General features: G+C 61.9%; 2 protein-coding genes across 2 annotated transcripts; both read left to right on the top strand.

The window, feature by feature from the left end:
• Positions 1 to 36: 36 nt before the first annotated feature.
• On the top strand, positions 37 to 1,873 carry SDF2 (stromal cell derived factor 2). Its single transcript, XM_036395366.2, has 3 exons — positions 37 to 214; positions 298 to 494; positions 1,058 to 1,873. The coding sequence occupies exons 1-3, from the start codon at positions 37 to 39 to the stop codon at positions 1,343 to 1,345; spliced, it is 663 nt and encodes a 220-aa protein (XP_036251259.1). The 3' UTR covers positions 1,346 to 1,873.
• Positions 1,874 to 2,759: 886 nt separating this feature from the next.
• Positions 2,760 to 16,430, top strand: BLTP2 (bridge-like lipid transfer protein family member 2). Its single transcript, XM_036395036.2, has 39 exons — positions 2,760 to 2,828; positions 3,507 to 3,636; positions 3,907 to 3,953; positions 4,217 to 4,379; positions 4,459 to 4,577; positions 4,922 to 4,982; positions 5,193 to 5,391; positions 5,553 to 5,676; positions 6,034 to 6,158; positions 6,245 to 6,312; positions 6,406 to 6,554; positions 6,793 to 6,911; positions 7,110 to 7,273; positions 7,382 to 7,646; positions 7,756 to 7,961; positions 8,116 to 9,211; positions 9,437 to 9,628; positions 9,707 to 9,909; positions 9,987 to 10,105; positions 10,180 to 10,400; positions 10,511 to 10,701; positions 10,787 to 10,886; positions 10,959 to 11,161; positions 11,463 to 11,757; positions 11,876 to 12,033; positions 12,124 to 12,330; positions 12,437 to 12,536; positions 12,731 to 12,913; positions 13,086 to 13,207; positions 13,285 to 13,440; positions 13,514 to 13,635; positions 13,916 to 14,096; positions 14,173 to 14,259; positions 14,360 to 14,470; positions 14,556 to 14,691; positions 14,908 to 15,032; positions 15,380 to 15,481; positions 15,562 to 15,696; positions 15,873 to 16,430. The coding sequence occupies exons 5-39, from the start codon at positions 4,474 to 4,476 to the stop codon at positions 16,053 to 16,055; spliced, it is 6,312 nt and encodes a 2,103-aa protein (XP_036250929.1). The 5' UTR covers positions 2,760 to 2,828; positions 3,507 to 3,636; positions 3,907 to 3,953; positions 4,217 to 4,379; positions 4,459 to 4,473; the 3' UTR covers positions 16,056 to 16,430.
• Positions 16,431 to 16,861: the final 431 nt, after the last annotated feature.

Genomic DNA, 16,861 nt, shown 5'->3' with positions numbered 1-16,861 from the left:
GGCGGGCGGAGCGGCCGCGCTTCCGCTTCCTGCGGGATGGAGGCGGCGCGGCGGCCGCCGGTGCTGCTGCGGCTGCTGCTCCCGCTGCTGGCGGCGGCGCTGGGCGCGGCGGGGCGCGGCGACCCCGGGCCCGTCACCTGCGGCTCCGTGGTGAAGCTGCTCAACGTGCGTCACAACGTGCGGCTGCACTCGCACGATGTGCGCTACGGCTCCGGTAATGGGCGCGCCTCCCCCCGCCGCCTTCCCCGCGGTGGGCTGAGCTGGGTGTGAGTGATGGTGGTTCTCCCTCCTCCGCAGGCAGCGGGCAGCAGTCGGTGACCGGGGTGTCGGCGGCGGATGACGGGAACAGCTACTGGCGGGTGCGGGGCCGCACGGCCGCCGTGTGCCAGCGGGGCACGCCGGTGCGCTGCGGGCAGGCCATCCGCCTCACGCACCTGGGCACCGGCCGCAACCTGCACAGCCATCGCTTCACCTCACCGCTCTCCGGGAACCAGGTACCGGCCGGGCATCACCAGCATGCGTCCCCAGGCTCGGTGTGTTTCCCTGGGCGTGATGGGGCCCGCCTTGTCACTCGGCTCTTGGCGGGTCCCCTGAGTCCCTGCTGGGTTGTTCCTGTCCCTGCCCATCCCGCCTGGGGTCCCCTCGTCCCCCATGTTACTGCCAGCCCCACCTTGTTCCCCAGTCATTCTCCTACGTTCTCCCAAACAGATCCCCCATATGTCTGCTAGCATTTCCTAACTCCTGGCCCCAGATGTGTCCCCCATGTCCCCACCAGTCACACCTTGTTCTCCAGTTCAGAGTGGGTCTCTCCTTAGGCTGGGTCCCTACCATCACTGCCTTGTTCCCTGGCCCCAGCTGGGTCCCTGCCAGTCCCACCTTATTCCCAACTCCCCAAAGCCCTGCCAGTGCCTGAACACCAACCAGACCCTCAAAGTTCCAACAGAGCGTCAGCCACAACCAGGTCCCTCCTTCCTCCTATGCCCAACTCCTTTCTCTGCCCACCTCAACCCTTCCATTTTTTCATCCCGGCCCCAAACAAGCTGTTCTTCACCCCCAGGAGGTGAGTGCATTCGGGGAGGCTGGCGAGGGTGACTACCTGGACGACTGGACCGTGGTGTGCAGTGGCACCTATTGGGCACGGGAGGACGAGGTGCGCTTCCAGCACACCTCCACCGACGTCTTCCTCTCGGTGACGGGCGAGCAGTACGGGCGGCCCATCCACGGGCAGAAGGAAGTGCACGGCATGGCCGCCTCCAGCCAGAATAACTACTGGAAGGTGATGGAGGGCATCTTCATGCAGCCCAGCGAGGCATTCCAAATGGAGCAGTACCACGCCGAGCTGTGAGGGACGGACAGACTGATGCTGAGCTTCTGGGCGCTGCCCTGCTGTGTTTGGGACTGCTGAGGCCAGGGGATGGCTCCTGTCCCCACCCAGGACTGACACACACCACTGACACAGGGCCCCAGCACAAAGCAGATCCTGATGTCCTGAATTCAATGTGGAGCAGATTCCATTGTCCCAAATCTGACACTAAACAGGCCCCAGCGTTCAGACCTGACCCAAAGCAGCTCTCAACATCCTAAAACCACTACAAAGCAGATCCCAATGTCCAGACCTGACCCAAACAGAGCCCAACATCCTAGATCTGCACAAAGCAGGTCCAAAAATTCCAAATTAGCACAAAGCCAAGCCCAACATCCAGACCTGACCCAAAACAAATTCCCAAGCTCCCACCCTGTCCCTTTGCAGCCTGCTCTGTCCAAGGACCTGCCCCTTAAAGACTGCTGTCCCTGGGAGCTCTACCCCTTGCTGTACCCCAAACTGCCCCTCGTGCCCTGCAAGGACCTGGGGCCATAAAAGTGCTGAACTCTTCCCTGTGGTGTGGCTGTTTGTGTGGGGGATGCAGGGGATGTCTGGCACTGGAGGCCAGACCTGGTGTCATCTGCACTTGCCCCATCCCAGTGCCAGACCTGGTGTGTCACTCCTCCCTGCTCCTCACTCCATTTCAGTGCAGGTCCTGCTGTGTCACTCCCCTCACTCCATCCCAGTGCCAGACCCGGTGTCACTCCTCTCCCTGGTGCCATCTGGGTGTCATCTTTCCTGCCATCCTGGTGCCGCCCCGCTGTCCCCATGCTGGTGCCGCCCCAGTGTTACCCCTATCCCGGTGCCGTCCTGGTGTCCCCACTGTCTCCATGCCGGTGCTGCTGCGGTGCATCCTTGTCCCATCCCAGTGTCCATGCTGTCCCCCTGTCCCCATCCCGGTGTCCCTCTGTCCTGATGCCGGTGCGGCCCCGCTGTCCCTCTGTCCCCCATCCTGGTGTCCCGCTGTCTCCCTGTCCCGATCCCGGTGTCTCCGCTGTCCCTCTGTCCCCATCCCTGTGTCCCGCTGTCGCTGTGTCCCCATCCTGCTGTCCCGATGCCGGTGCGGTCCCGCGGTCCCACTGTCCCTCTGTCCCGGTGTCTCTCTATGCCCATCTCGGTGTCCCCCTGTCCCCATCCCTGTCCCCACCCCGCTGTCCCTGTGTCCCCACCCCGCTGTCGCTGTGTCCCGATGCCGGTGCGGCCCTGGCGGGGCGCTGCGGCCGCTGCTGTCCCCGCTGGGCCCCGCCCCGTCCCGCCCCTCCCAGCGGCCACTCGGGGTGCGCGGGCGGGCGGCCCCACGGGCGGCGGCGGCGGCGGCGCCGGGCCGGGGCAGGGGCGGGCGGGAGGGAGGGGGTCTCGCCGGGGCCGGGGGCCGCACCGGGGCCGTGCCCGCCATGCCGCCGCCGCTGCCCGCCGCGCTGCTCGCCGTGGTGCTCGTGGCGCTGCTCGCCGGGCTGCTGGCGCGGTCAGGGCCTGCCGGGCGGCTCCGGGGACAGGGGGGCTCCGGGCTGTGACGGGGCTGGGCGGGGGGCACGGCGGGGACACCGCGGTGACAGCGGAATGGGGGGGTGGCAGCGCGGCGGGTGGGGCTGTGCTGGGCTGGGAGGAGCTCGCAGGGTCGAGGGGAGGCCCGAGGGGCGCGCAGTGGGGGTGCGGGTGTTTTGGGGGCCCACGGGATATTTTGGGGGTGGTAAGGGGGGTTGGAGTGGTGTCGGGGGTGCGGGGGGCATGCGGGGCTAGGGGTGAGGTGTTGGGGGTCTGGGGGGAGGGAGCAAAGGGGACACAGAGGACTTGGGGGGGGTGTCAGGAATTTGGGGGGCTCGCAGGACTGGGAGACGGGTGTGGAGGGGAGCCTGCAGGGGATTGGGGGTTGTAGAGCTTGGTGTCAGAGGCTTGGGGGCATGGAGAAGTTCAGAGGAGCTCACAGGGGTGGGCATGGGGGCCAGGGGGGTGTGGAGGTGTCTTGGGAGGGGGCAGTCAGGGATTGTTGGGGGTGGTCCTGCAGGGTCTATTCCCCACCGTGAGTCCTTTGGAGCTCCTATCCAGCTGTGGGTGCTGGAGCTGATGCTCAAAGGATGAAGAGCATCCCTAGGCCCCAACCCCAGTGGGGAGGCTGACCCTGGCCTTCACCCTGTCCCCACAGATGGCTGGCATGTCGCCTGGCTGTCACCTGGTGCCGGCAGAAGCTTCATGCAGAGCTGAAGATCGGCTCCTTTGGCTTCTTCTGGGCCCAGAACATCAGCCTCAAGTTCCAACGGGAGCAGCAGACTGTGGTGGGTACCTGGGCACGGGGTGGTCGCTGCCAGACAAGGCAGGGAGGGTGGTTGCTGTCACTTCAAGGCTGGCAGCAAATCTATGGAGCCACTCTCCTGTTGAGCACCCCCATGGCTGGTGCCAGTCCCTTCCTCCTACAGCCAGATTTGGGGTTTTGGGTGCTCCTTGCATGATCCCAGGCAGTGGGAGTGGAGTAAGAGTGTTGAGATGAGCATCACAAGGCAGAGCCAAATTTGTTTCTTCTCTGACCTAGCTGTGTGTCCTTACAGGAGATCGACAACATCTGGATCTCCAGCAAACTGAGCCGGGAGCTGCCGTACGTGCCCCCACCCCAGCTCCCTGCCTGCTCCCTTTGGGGGTCTGCCTCACCCCTCGCCCTGCTTGCCATCCTGCTGCCTTTACACCTTTCTGCCATCCTTATTGCCCTGTGGTCAGCTCTGTAAGCTTGGAGGTGACAGTGTCTTGTGGGTACCCTTGTGCTGGTCCTGCATGTCCCCGGGGTGGGGGAATCCCTGGTGCCAGGGCGAGGTGAGCCAAGTATGAGCTCTTGTCAGAGCTGCCTGTGCTGTTGCTCCCCAGGCGCTACTTTGAGCTGTGTTTTGGCGAGGTGCGAATCCGCACGGATCTCCAGAAGGGCCCTGGGCTCCAGCCGTCCGTCCCAGAGGCTCCCAGAGAAGCTGATGGAAATGAAAGCAAGACAGACCTGACCCTTAAACCCTCCCTGCTGAGGCTCCTTAGCCAGGTGAGGCACTGGCTCGGTGAGAGGCTGCTGTGGGCTGTGCTGCTGTCGGATATCCCTCACAGCAGCACCTTCCCCCCAGCTGTTTTCCATCCACATGGATTCCATCAACATCATGGTTCTGCACATGGCCACCTCAGAGTCTCTCTGGCACATCCAGGCCAGCCAGACACGTCTCCTCCTGAATGGCAATGGGAAGAGGTAATGCTGTGCTCGTACCCCTGTCTGCTTCCAGGGCAGGGAAGCTCCTCTGAGCCCAGCCTTGTACGTGTCCTCTCTCTGTCCCACTCAGCAGCATCCCATGTCACCTGTGGTGTGACGCATTAACTTCCTCTGAGGCTGGCCTGGTTCCTTTTCCTGTCACAGGAAGCTTGAGTTGTGTGTTCTCTAAATAATGTGGCATGCATGGAGTTAGGGCATGCTCTGCTTTTGGGAGCACTTGGAGCAGGGACCTGGGGGTCCCTCTGTCCCACAGGAAAGAGGGCAGGAACTTGTTTTGGCAGCAGCAGGACCCACATCCTCCTTCTGTTCTCTGCTCTCCCCAGCTTGACGTGCGAGGTGAGCCTGACAAAGGTGAACAGCAAAGTCCTCAGGAGCAGCCAGCTGGTGAGTGCTGGAGGAGCGAGAAATTCCACACTTGGAACCTGGGCTCTGCCTCTCTGGGACACGCTGAGGACCTGTCCCAGGTGTCCCTGAGGCTGGGTGGTGCTGCCAGGTGCTGGGCTCTCTGCTGTGCCCAGCTCTCCACCTGCAGCAGGCACTGGGAGGGCACTGTGTGACTCCCTGTGCGCTCCCTGCTGTGTCCCCTGTGCACAGGATGACACGTGCCTGGCAGAGCTGGCCCTGGCACTCTCCCTGTCCCTGGAGATCAGCAGCAAGCGGCGGCTGGTGGGCATCCGGCTCTGCGTCCGCACGCTGCAGGCAGAGCTGCACGAGGGGCTCTTCTGCAGCCCCCTCCTGCACCACGTCACTGCTGGGGCCCAGCACAGCAGCGTGGGGGAAGAGCCCAGCACAGGTCAGGACAAGGACAGGAACAAGCTTAGGGCAGGGCAGGCGCTGGTGGCCCCTGGGGTTGCACTGGAGCCAGAGGGGTTTGGCTGTGGGATCACTCCCTCCTCCTTCTGAGTGTGGGGGTTTGGGCAAGTCCTTCCCCAGAGTCTCTCTGTCCTTCTCCAGGCCCAGGGGAGCCCTCGAAATCCCTGTCTGTGCTGAGCAGGGACACACTGAAGCTCATCCCCAGGAGGGTGGAGATGAAGCTGGAGAACACCAGCATGGTGCTTTCCATGAACAGCCAGAAGAGGTGAGGGGCAGGCTGTCTGAATCCAAAGTAATGCTGGGGACATGAACCTGGGGACAACTGTGCCGTTCCCTTCTTGTCCCTTGGCTCTGCTAGACTGCAGAGAGCAAGTTCTAGAGCCCACTCCAGTGGGAAGAACTGAGCTGGGCTCTTGGGGAGGGAGGAAGGCACGTGAGCTGGTTCTCCAGTAAGACAGCTGACGGGATCCTCAGGCGATGGGATGAGAGCACTGGGCTGTGCTGCAGCTGGGCTGCTGTGTTTGTCCATGCCAGCATGCTGGTCAGCTGCTGATGAGAGACAGGGAGATGGAGGACATGACAGTGCAGTTCCCTCCTGGCAGTGACTCCCTGTGTCTTCCAGGCACCTCACCTGGAGCCTGAAGCTGCTGCAGTTTCTATATCAGCGTGAAGAGGAGCAAATCCCATTGCGCAACTTCACGCCCACCTCAGACCTGGACCAAATGAGTGTAGACCTCCAGCTGGAGGGCAAGTAGCCAGGAGGGCACTGATGGGACAGGGCTGCCATCACTGCCCTCTGCCACCCCTCATTTGTGCTCCTCTGTCCCCCCCAGATGGCCTTCTCTTGTCCCAGAGCCGCCAGCGCATCGTGTGCCTCAACTCCCTGAAGACGAGTGTGCAGGTGAGCGAGCACTGGGCGCACTCTGTTCCCTGGGGGTGGCTGGTTTGGCTCCTGGCATGAGTTTTTTGCCACCTGGCCCTTTCCCTGCTCTAGGTCACAGCCATTGACCTCTCGGCTGCTGTGCTGCTCAACACCTGCATCATCCACTACCGTCACCAAGAGTTTTCGCACTGGCTGGGGCTGTTGGCACAGGAATACAGGTGCCAGGCAGTGCCTGTCCCCAGCCAAGGGCACAAGGGAAGGTAAACTTGGCCTCAGTGCAGCTGCTGGTATCACAGCTTGTTTCCTCTTGCTGGCCACACTCTGGCATGGTGCCTGGGCACTCAGCACTTTATCTGTGCACCACCTGTGGGATGGGGAGGCTGGTCAGGAGGTGATCAGGGAGCCTCTGCAGAGAGGACATCCCTCTGGGCCTGCTCCCTGCCAGGCTCTGTGGCACACAGCTCCCAGTAACAGCCCATCCCCGCTTGTCCTGTGCAGGAGCTATCCCCAAATCCTAGCCCCCATCATCCTGTGTGCCTCGCTGTCCAACGTCAATGTGTCCGTGCAGCTGGGGGACACGCCACCCTTCGCCTTGGGCTTCAACTCCATCTCTGCAGGTACAGGCTGGATCAGGGACATGCTGGGCTCTTCTTGGGGTCTGCCAGAGAGGCAGCAGGGTGGGAATGGAGAGGGTGGTGCTGCCCATGTGTCTGTGTGTGTGTGGCCAGGGGCTGTGGATCCCTGCCTGGTTGTGTCTGGGGTGCCCATGGTTGGGTGAGCCTTGCCTGCAGTTCCCCCCTCCTCTGTGCCCACAGACTACCAGCACCTGCGGCCACAGAGCGTGCACCAGCGAGCGGTGCTGGCCGTGGACCACCTGTGCTGGCGAGTGGGCAACGACTCCCACATCCAGCGTGCCCCACATCCCCCCAACATGCATGTGTGGGGAGAGGCCCTCATCCTCGACTCCTTCAACCTCCAGGTGAGGAGCAAGCTGAGGGACCAAGGAGTGGCTTTCAGTCTCAGACTCCATGTGGGCGGCTCAGGGATGTCCTGCAGCCTGAGAGTGATCGTCCTGTTTGTCCTGCAGGGCAGCTACAACCAGCCCCTGGGCATGTCCAGTGCCCAGTCGGATACACTCTTCCTGGATTGCACCATCCGGGGGCTGCAAGTGGAGTCGTCTGACACCTGCACTGAGTGCCTGGCCAGGGTCCTGCCCCTGTTCTGCCCAAAGCCTGCTGGGGCTGAACTTGCCAAGCAGCCGCCCTCTGCCTCCAGTGAACCCTGGGGGCTGCTCTGGAAGGTGGATCTGAAGGTGGAGGATGTGAACCTGTTCACACTCTCAGCCGTAGTGGGTAAGTAGCATCCAAGCTGATCCCAGATGGCTGTCCTGGAATAACCCTGCAGTCAGAGGAACCTGGCATGTTGTGCTGTGCCTCCAGCACTGACGTGCTGTCTCTCCAGGTGCCCTGGAGCTGCGGCTGGACACGCTGACTGTCCTGGGAAGTGCTGAGAGCTGCACACTCAGCGTCCAGGGCATGGTGCTGGCCTTGGTGAAGAGCATCACTGAGAAGATGCAGCCGTGCTGCAAAGCTCCTGCCATCCCCAACCCGGTGGCCAATGTCTCCGTGCTCTCTGTCACCTACCACAGCAGCATCCGCTCCCTGGAGGTTGGTTTGGCTGTTGGGCCACTGTTTTGTCCTGTTCTGGGGTAGATGGGGCAGGGGGAGGATTGGCTGGCATGAAAGGTGCTGGGGGGAGGACAGGGTTGTTCTGTGCTGGCCCTGGCAGTGATGTGGTCCCTGCTCACTCTCTCTGGTGCAGGTGCAGTGCGGCGAGGGGCTGGCAGTGCTGTGGAGCCCACCTGACCACATGCACCTGTACCATCACACCCTGGCCACCCTGCAGTGCCGTGAAGCCTTGCGGAGCGCCCTCGGCCACAGGACGCTTCCCTCCCTGCCCCCAGAGAGCCCTGTGTCCCACCCCGCCACCCCTACTGAGTCACCAGCACCCCTCCAGCCAAAAGGGCCCCCTCCCAAAAGACTCCTGTCGCTGTCCCTGGAGCTGAGCTCTGCCAAGCTCACAGCCTTTGTCTCTGAGGCCAACTACATCAGCCTGGCTGCGGAACGGACCTCGGTCAGCTGGCACGGCGGTGCCCTGCACGGCTACTGCCCCGAGCTGGCCGCTGGCTTTGATGGACACAGCATCTTCAGCTTCAAGGAGGTGGAGGTGAAGCTGCTGCCGGAGCTGGAAGAGGTTGTCCGGCACCGCGACGCCTTCCCCACCCTGCGCACCCTCCGCAACCGCGGCTGGGCCTTCTCCTTCGCCAGCGTGACCATCGAGTTCCCTTACCAGTACGACTTCTCCCGCACACTGGACGCTGCCGTGGGCGTGCAGAAATGGCTGAAGGGCCTGCACCGGCCCGGGCGCCCCTCCAGCACGGCCCTGCCCCCTGACCTCTTGCTCAAAGTCACCCACTTCTCCTGGGTCTTCCTGGATGATGTCTTTGAGGTCAAGTTGCGAGACAACTACGAGCTGATGAAGGACGAGAGCAAGGAGAGCGCCAAGCGCCTGCAGCTGCTGGACGCCAAGGTGGCCGCGCTGCGCAAGCAGCACGGGGAGCTGCTGCCTGCCCGCAAGATCGAGGAGCTCTACGCCTCGCTGGAGAAGAAGAACATCGAGATCTACATCCAGCGCTCGCGGCGCCTCTACGCCAACACGCCCATGAGGAGAGCCCTCCTCACCTGGACCCTGGCCCACCTGGAGCTGGTGGCCATGGCTGACGAGTCCTTCCATGGCACGGAGCGTGTGTTGGAGCAGATGAGGGACATGGATGACGTCAGCCCGTTCCCCACAGAGGGTCTGGAGATGGTCACCCAGTGGTGCCGCATGATGAAGGGCACAGTTGGCAGCTTCTTTGGTGAGTTGCTTTGTGGGAGGGTGCCCTTGGAGGACAGCACGATGGCTGTGTGGCCTGGGCTGGCACCACGTGATGTGTAACAAGGGAGGGTAGATGATTTTGTAGGTTCCAAGGGAGTGGGAAGGAAGCAGAGATGTGTCAGGATGATGGCTCGTACTGTGTCCCAGAGTGGGGGGCTGCCTGTCTCTTTGCTGCCCCATCCCTCAGCCCTTCCTCCCCCTGCAGTGCGGATCCGTGACTACCCCCGGTACCTGTTTGAGATCCGGAACTGGCAGCTCTCGGGCCGGCTGCTTGGGGCCGAGCAGTGTGGCCAGGCCTGCTCCCGGCGCCGCCAGCTCCTGAAGCTGGGGCTGCCCTGGGGCGATGCCACGGTGGAGAGGAACATGCCACCCTTGAAGTTCTACCATGACTTTCACTGTGAGACCTGGAGGAGTGGGGGGGTCTGTGGTGGGGTAGGGACAGGGCAAATGGCTGAGCCAACCTCTGTGTCCCCAGCTGTGATCTCCCAGTACACCATCGTGTGGGGGCCCTGCTGGGACCCGGCCTGGACCCTGATCGGCCAGTGTGTGGATCTCCTCACCAAGCCCTCAGAGGACCCCAGTGCTCCATTGCCCTGGTGGGACAAGAGCCGCCTTCTCTTCCATGGAAACTGGCACATGGACATTGAACAGGCCAACCTGCACCAGCTGGCCACTGAGGTGGGTGCTGCTGGACTGGGGAACAACATGGTGTGGGGTCAGCTCACACCTGCCTCTCCTCACACCTGCCTTTGCAGGACCCCTACAACACTACAGAGAACATGCACTGGGAGTGGAGCCAACTCTCCTTCCACTGGAAGCCCGGGCAGTTTGTCTTCAAGGGCAATCTGGATATCAACGTCCGGACAGCCTCCAAGTGAGTGTGGAGCCATGAGCAGGGGAGGCCCTCACCAGTGCTGGGGGGTGACTGGGGTCTCTTTTTGCATTCAGATATGATGACTGCTGCTTCCTGCACCTGCCTGACCTGTGCATGACGCTGGACCTGCAGTGGCTGTGCCATGGGAATCCCCATGACCACCACGGCGTGGTGCTGCGCTCCCCCGAGTTCCTGCCCGAGGTGCCAGTGGGGCAGCAGTATGACTCCTACCGTGCCTTCCGCTCCGAGAACCTCAACCTCTCCATCCGGATGGACCTGACACAACCCAGTAAAGGTGGCTGACAGTGGAGTCCTGGGAATCCCTTTGGGGAATAGGGCAGGGCATGCTGGTTGTGGGTTGCGTCCTGGCCCCATGGTGCTGACTGATGGTGGGTATATTCTCAGAGTACTCCCAGCCCCGGATCCTGCTCTACAGCAGCACCCTCCGCTGGATGCAGAATTTTTGGGCCACGTGGACCAGCGTGACACGGCCCATCTGCCGTGGGAAGCTCTTCAACAACATGAAACCCAGCAAGAAGAAGCTGGGACAACACTACAAGCAGTTGTCCTATACTGCACTCTTCCCCCGGCTGCAGGTAATTCCCAGGGCTGGGAATCCGGTGTTTCCTCCCTGCTCTGCCTCTGCTGGACTCTCAGCTCCTGCTCTCTGCTCCCTCTCAGGTGCATTACTGGGCCTCCTTTGCCCAGCAGCGGGGGATCCAGGTGGAATGCTGCCAGGGACACATCTTCACTCGGGGCACACAGCGGCTCATCCCACAAGGTGAGTGGGAGTCCTGCCAGCAGCATTGCAGGCACAGCAGGTCCCTGGCTGACCCCTGTCCCTGTCCCCCAGCTGGCACAGTGATGAGACGTCTCATTTCGGAGTGGAGCATCACGCAGATGGTGAGTGACCTGAGCCAGGTCACTGTGCACCTCATGGCCTCCACTTGTGATGAGAATGCTGACCACCAGCTCGACACCCTGGTGAAGAAAACCCACCTGCTGAGCCTGTCCTCCCTCACCTACCAGCGGCACAGCAACCGCACGGCTGAGGAGGTACCACTGCAAACAGGGCACAGCAGCTTGTGCTGGCCTGGTGGCAACTCCAGGACAAGGGGATGTTGGTTGTTGTGTGTGATGGGGAAGGGATATGGCTGGGGAAGAGAGCGAACTTCAGGGCCTCCAATCTACCAAGCACCTGAATTTGTGCCCATGCTGTGGTTGCTGGGATGGTCTGGGCTCTAATCCCCATGCTCTGCCTGAAGGGCTGGCAGGGCTCCTAGTCCCAGTGCATGAGGCCACTGGGCAAGGCCAGGGGTGGCTTTGCTGTGCTGAGGCACTGACCCTCTGTGCCCAGGAGCTGCCCCTGCGTGATGGGGACGACGGTTTCCACACGCATCAGCTGCACTTAGTGGACCTGCGGGCATCCTGGACCACCACGAACCGGGACATCGCCTTCGGCCTCTACGATGGCTACAAGAAAGCGGCTGTGCTCAAGCGGAACCTGTCCACCGAGGCCCTGAAGGGGCTGAAGATCGACACACAGCTGCAGGCCAAGAAGCTGAAGCGTGGCCCCCTCTCTGCTCACTCCATCCCCGCCAGAGTGACTGCTCCCATCACCAGCGGCCGGCCTGAGAGAGCTTCCTCAGGGGGTGAGCACAGCAGGGAGAGGAGCAAGGGGAAGCCTACAGCTCAAAGCTGTGCCTGTTTTCATTCTGTACATTTATGACATCCCTCTACAGCTTTGCACTGACCTTTCTCCTTCCCCAGGGGCCTACATGCTGCAGAAGCTCATTGAGGAGACGGACAAGTTTGTGGTTTTCACAGAAGAGGAGTCGGGGGCCAGCGAGCAGCTCTGCGGCATCGCCGCCTGCCAGACCGACGACATCTACAACCGCAACTGCCTCATCGAGCTGGTCAACTGCCAGGTACCTGCCTGTCCCCACAGCCTGGCTCTGACAGGGGCTGTGCCTGCCCCAGAAAGGTCCATCAGACCCCTGGGGTCTCTCCCCCCACAGATGGTTCTGCGTGGTGCAGAGACAGAGGGCTGTGTGATCGTGTCTGCTGCAAAGGCACAGCTGCTGCAATGCCAGCACCACCCTGCCTGGTACGGGGACACTCTGAAGCAGAAGACATCTTGGACGTGTTTGCTGGATGGCATGCAGTACTTTGCCACGACAGAGAGCAGCCCCTCTGAGGGGGAGCATGGCCAGCTCTGGCTGGAGGTGAGCCTGTGGTGGGTGACCTATGTGGGGGACAGACAGTGCTGTCAGTGCCCTGGCCAAGCCAAGGAAAGTGGGGACAGCCAGCAGTGCCTCCTTGCTTCCCCAGGTGAAAAATATTGAGGAGCATCGTCAGCGGAGCCTGGACTCAGTGCAGGAGCTGATGGAGAGCGGGCAGGCAGTGGGGGGCATGGTCAGCACCACCACAGGTACTGCCCACAGCCCTGGCTGCTGTGCCTACCCCAGTCCCACTCGGTTGTGACCCCAAGGCTGGTAGAGTTGAGAGTACCTGTCCTGTCCCTGTGTGGCTCCAGGAGGTGCCTGATGCTCCAAGCCCTGCACTATGCAGTCCCACTGTGCTGGGACATGGCACTCTGACTGTGGTCCTTCTGCCTGTCCCCAGACTGGAATCAGCCCTCGGAAGCCCAGCAGACCCAGCAGGTGCAGAGGATCATCTCTCGCTGCAGCTGCCGCATGTACTACATCAGCTACAGCCACGACATTGACCCCGAGCTGGCCACGCAGATAAAGCCCCCTGAGACCCCTGCCAACCAGGAGAAGGAGGATCTGCTGAAGAAGCAGGAGGGTGGGTGCAGCCAGGCAGTGTGCTGTGGGGTTAGAGCTCTGGGCTGACCCTGTGGCTAACTCCAGGGGTGATCTCTTTTGGCCCTGCTGAGGTCAGAGGGCTGCCTACAGGAGGGGTCCCCAAGATATTTCTGGCCCTGCTGAGGCCCCACTTGCCCTTTGTGTCCCTGCAGGAGCTGTGGACACCTTCACCCTGATCCACCACGACCTGGAGATCTCCACTAACCCCGCACAGTATGCCATGATCCTCGACATAGTCAACAACCTGCTGCTGCACGTGGAGCCCAAACGCAAGGTACCCACGGGGCTCTAGGTGTCCGTGCCACTCACTGCACCCAGGCAGGCCTAACCTTGCCCTATTCCTGTGCCCAGGAGCACAGTGAGAAGAAGCAGAGGGTGCGTTTCCAGCTGGAAATCTCCAGCAACCCTGAGGAGCAGCGCAGCAGTATCCTACACCTGCAAGAGGCCGTGAGGCAGCATGTGGCCCAGATCCGGCAGCTGGAGAAGCAGATGTACTCCAACATGAAGGTGAGCCCACATCCCTGGCTCCCTGGGATCCCCACTCCAGGGCAGAGGGTGCTGAGGGTTGTCTGTCCTTCAGTCCTTGAAGGATGACAGCAAAAATGAGGTCCTGCTCGACTTGAACCACCGGCTGCAGCAGCAGCTGAGCCAGGAAAAAGCTGACCTGCAGCTGGAGAGCGAGGAGCTGAACATACTGATCAGGTAGGACAAGGGGGAATGGCTTTAAACTGAGACTAAGTTTGGACTGGATATGAGGGAGGAATTCTTCCCAGTGAAGCACTGGCACAGGTTGCCCAGAGAAGCTGTGGCTGCCCCATCCCTGGAGGTATTCAAGGATAGGCTGGATGGGGCTTGGAGCAACCTGTGACAGTGGGGGGTGTCCAACCCAAACCATTATGATTCTATGATCTCAGCCTTCCCCAGCATTGTGTCCCCCTTACTCTAAGCCTCCCACATCCCAGCTCTCTCCTCTGTGCTGCAGGTGCTTCAAGGACTTCCAGCTGCAGCGAGCCAACAAGATGGAGCTGCGAAAGCAGCCGGAGGACGTGAGTGTGGCACGCAGGACTGAGTTCTACTTTGCCCAGGCGCGCTGGCGCCTGACAGAGGAGGATGGACAGCTGGGCATTGCTGAGCTGGAGCTCCAGCGCTTCCTCTACAGCAAGGTGTGGAGTTGGACAGTGCCCACAGGCCCTGAGCTGGGGATGGGGACATTGGGAGCTGATGGCTTTGTCTGCACAGGTCAACAAGTCTGATGACACGGCCGAGCATCTGCTGGAACTGGGCTGGGTGACCATGAACAACCTGCTGCCCAACGCTGTGTACAAGGCAAGTGGCAGCTGGGGGAGCAGCTCTGCATCCTGGGGACCCACGTGGTGTGGGCAGAGTGGCCTGTCCTCACCCCAGCCACCCGTCCTCTTCCCTGCAGGTGGTGCTGCGTCCCCAGAGCTCCTGCCAGTCCGGCCGGCAGCTGGCCCTGAGGATTTTCAGCAAGGTCCGGCCTCCCGTGGGAGGCATCTCCATCAAGGAGCATTTTGAGGTGCCAGGGCCGGGCCGGGAGGTGCCAGAGTCTCTGTGGGGCACAGACAGTGTGTGCCTGGCTCTGACATGTCACTTTCCCACAGGTGAACGTGGTGCCTCTCACCATCCAGCTCACCCACCAGTTCTTCCACAGAATGATGGGTTTCTTCTTCCCTGGCCGTAATGTGGAGGAGGAGGAGGTGGGGGATGAGGAAGATAAGTCCAAGCTGGTGACAACAGGTGAGAGGCTCGTGATCACCCTCCTCTCTGGATGTCCTTGAGCAGCTCTGGCTGCATATCCAGGATTATACTCATGGACAGCTGCTGTCCAGCCATGAGTTGAGGAACAGGGATTTGTGGTCTCCCCTGTGGACAGGAAGATGGTGGGAGGGTTGGGGTCATGGCTAACCCCTGGCTGGACACCACCACCACCACCTTGCACCCTGTTTGCCCCAGGGATCCCCGTGGTGAAGCCACGGCAGCTGATCGGGGCCGATGACTCGCTGGGCTCAGGGAAGGGAGTTGCTCAGGGACTGAACCGGACATCAGGGGTCAGAAGATCGTTCCGAAAAGCACCTGAGGTACCTCCTGCTGCCGTGAGGGGGGAATCTGAGAGCCCTGCTGTGGTGCCAGTCTGTTTTCCCTTAACTGCAGGGCTGGGTAGCCATGTCCTCCCACACTTCCCTCCCACGCTTGTCTGCTTTCTCCTGCTCCCTCCCACCATGAGGATTTGCGTCCTTTACAACCAGGCGCCTGCACGCTTGATGTGATCCCTGTATCTCATTTTTCCAACACCGTGCCAGAGCAGCTCTCACCTCTCCCTGATGAGGCAATTCTGTGGCCTAGTGCCCAGCTGTCCATTCCCTGCTGGTTCCTGGCTGTGTCCCTTCTCCTTCCCTTCTGCTCACGGCTTCTGCTCTGTCCCCAGCATCCCGTGGATGACATCGACAAGATGAAGGAGCGTGCAGCCATGAACAACTCCTTCATCTACATCAAGATCCCACAGGTGCCACTCTGTGTCAGCTACAAGGTGTGGGACCAGTGGGACAGGGCGTGCTTGGGGTGGTCTGGGCCATTATCCCCACACTGCCTGACACCTCTGTCACACAGGGGGAGAAGAACAGCGTGGACTGGGGTGACCTGAACCTGGTGCTGCCATGCCTGGAGTACCACAACAACACATGGACATGGCTGGACTTTGCCATGGCGGTGAAGAGGGACAGCCGCAAAGCCCTGGTGGCACAGGTACATGGGGCCACATCCCTCTCCCCGCTCCGGAGGCTGCCAGAGGATTGAGATGGTGACCCTAGGGTGGGTGGCACGTTCCCCAGCACGGGAAGCAGCTGCACTGGCTCAGCAGCTCAGGCTCATACCCGGGGTATGGCCATGGGGTGTGGCTGAGCCCCCTGACTCCGGGGCAGGTGATCAAGGAGAAGCTGCGCCTGAAGCCGGCGGCAGGTGCGGAGGCCCGGGGGAAGCTGGAGAACAAATCCGATGGGACCATCCAGCAGCAGGAGGAGGACGAGAAGGCTCGGCTGCTCATCGGGCTGAGCGTGGGCGAGAAGAACCCCAGCAAGAAGTCGATCTTTGGCAGGCGCAAATGACGGCAGCACCCGGCAGGCCGGGAAGGGACTTGGGGTGCCCCGTGCTCCCCCCCAACTTGGGGGGGCACCCCGAAGGTGAAGGGGGGGCTGTGCTGCTCGGCGGTGCCCAAGGAGGGCTCAGCCACGTGCAGGCCCTCGGTAGCCCCGTTGTTGTGGGGCAGGGGTGGAGCAGCATGGGGATGTGGGGCACAGGGTGCTCCGGGGCTGCTTTGTGGGGTGCAGAACCCTCGTGCCAAGGGCCCCTGGGAGCTTCCCCCCCTCCCTGCTGTGCGGGTGCTGGGCCCAGCCCCTGGGCCTGGTGAAGCAGCAGGATCGCTCCAGGCTGGGAAAAAGGGGAACGGGAGAGAGTTTAAATAAAGAGTTTTTAATTTGGAACAGGCTTGGGTCAGTTCCTCACCCTGCAGTTGTGGGCTCAGCACCATGCCCCACCTCAGCCTGGCAGCCCCCATGCTTGGGGGCTTCACCCCTTGCCCTTCCCCAGCAGTTGCTCAGGGCACCCTATTTGGGGTCAGGGCACCCCATTTGGGGGTCAGCCTGTGCCTTTACCCCTCTGCAGTCCTTCCGTGAGCCCAGGGCCATGCCGGAGCTCAGCAGGGACTGCAGGCACCCCCTCAGGGCTGCAGCACTCAAAGAGAGAAGGAAAGGTTGAAGGGGGAGCCCCAGAGTCTGTAAGGAGGAGATCCCGGAGAGGGGCTGGCATCAGTCCCGGGGGTCCTGGGGTGGGGCTGGGATCAATCCCGGGGGTCCTGGGGTGGGATCAGTCACGGGTGGGTGAGCAACCCCCAGGTGTGCAGTGGGGGTCCCAG

Source organism: Molothrus ater, chromosome 21, assembly GCF_012460135.2.
Source record: "Molothrus ater isolate BHLD 08-10-18 breed brown headed cowbird chromosome 21, BPBGC_Mater_1.1, whole genome shotgun sequence".
Lineage (NCBI taxonomy): Eukaryota > Metazoa > Chordata > Aves > Passeriformes > Icteridae > Molothrus > Molothrus ater.
The sequence above is the reverse complement of the archived record's forward strand: the minus strand, read 5'-3'. Positions and strand labels throughout refer to the sequence as shown.

Coding starts and splice junctions, on each gene's coding strand:
- SDF2 (XM_036395366.2), top strand. CDS start 37: ATGGAGGCGGCGCGGCGGCCGCCGGTGCTGCTGCGGCTGCTGCTCCCG. Junction 215..297: donor CGATGTGCGCTACGGCTCCG/GTAATGGGCGCG, acceptor CCTCCTCCGCAG/GCAGCGGGCAGCAGTCGGTG. Junction 495..1,057: donor CACCGCTCTCCGGGAACCAG/GTACCGGCCGGG, acceptor CTTCACCCCCAG/GAGGTGAGTGCATTCGGGGA.
- BLTP2 (XM_036395036.2), top strand. CDS start 4,474: ATGGATTCCATCAACATCATGGTTCTGCACATGGCCACCTCAGAGTCT. Junction 7,274..7,381: donor TCGACTCCTTCAACCTCCAG/GTGAGGAGCAAG, acceptor TTTGTCCTGCAG/GGCAGCTACAACCAGCCCCT. Junction 11,758..11,875: donor TGAGAGAGCTTCCTCAGGGG/GTGAGCACAGCA, acceptor CTCCTTCCCCAG/GGGCCTACATGCTGCAGAAG.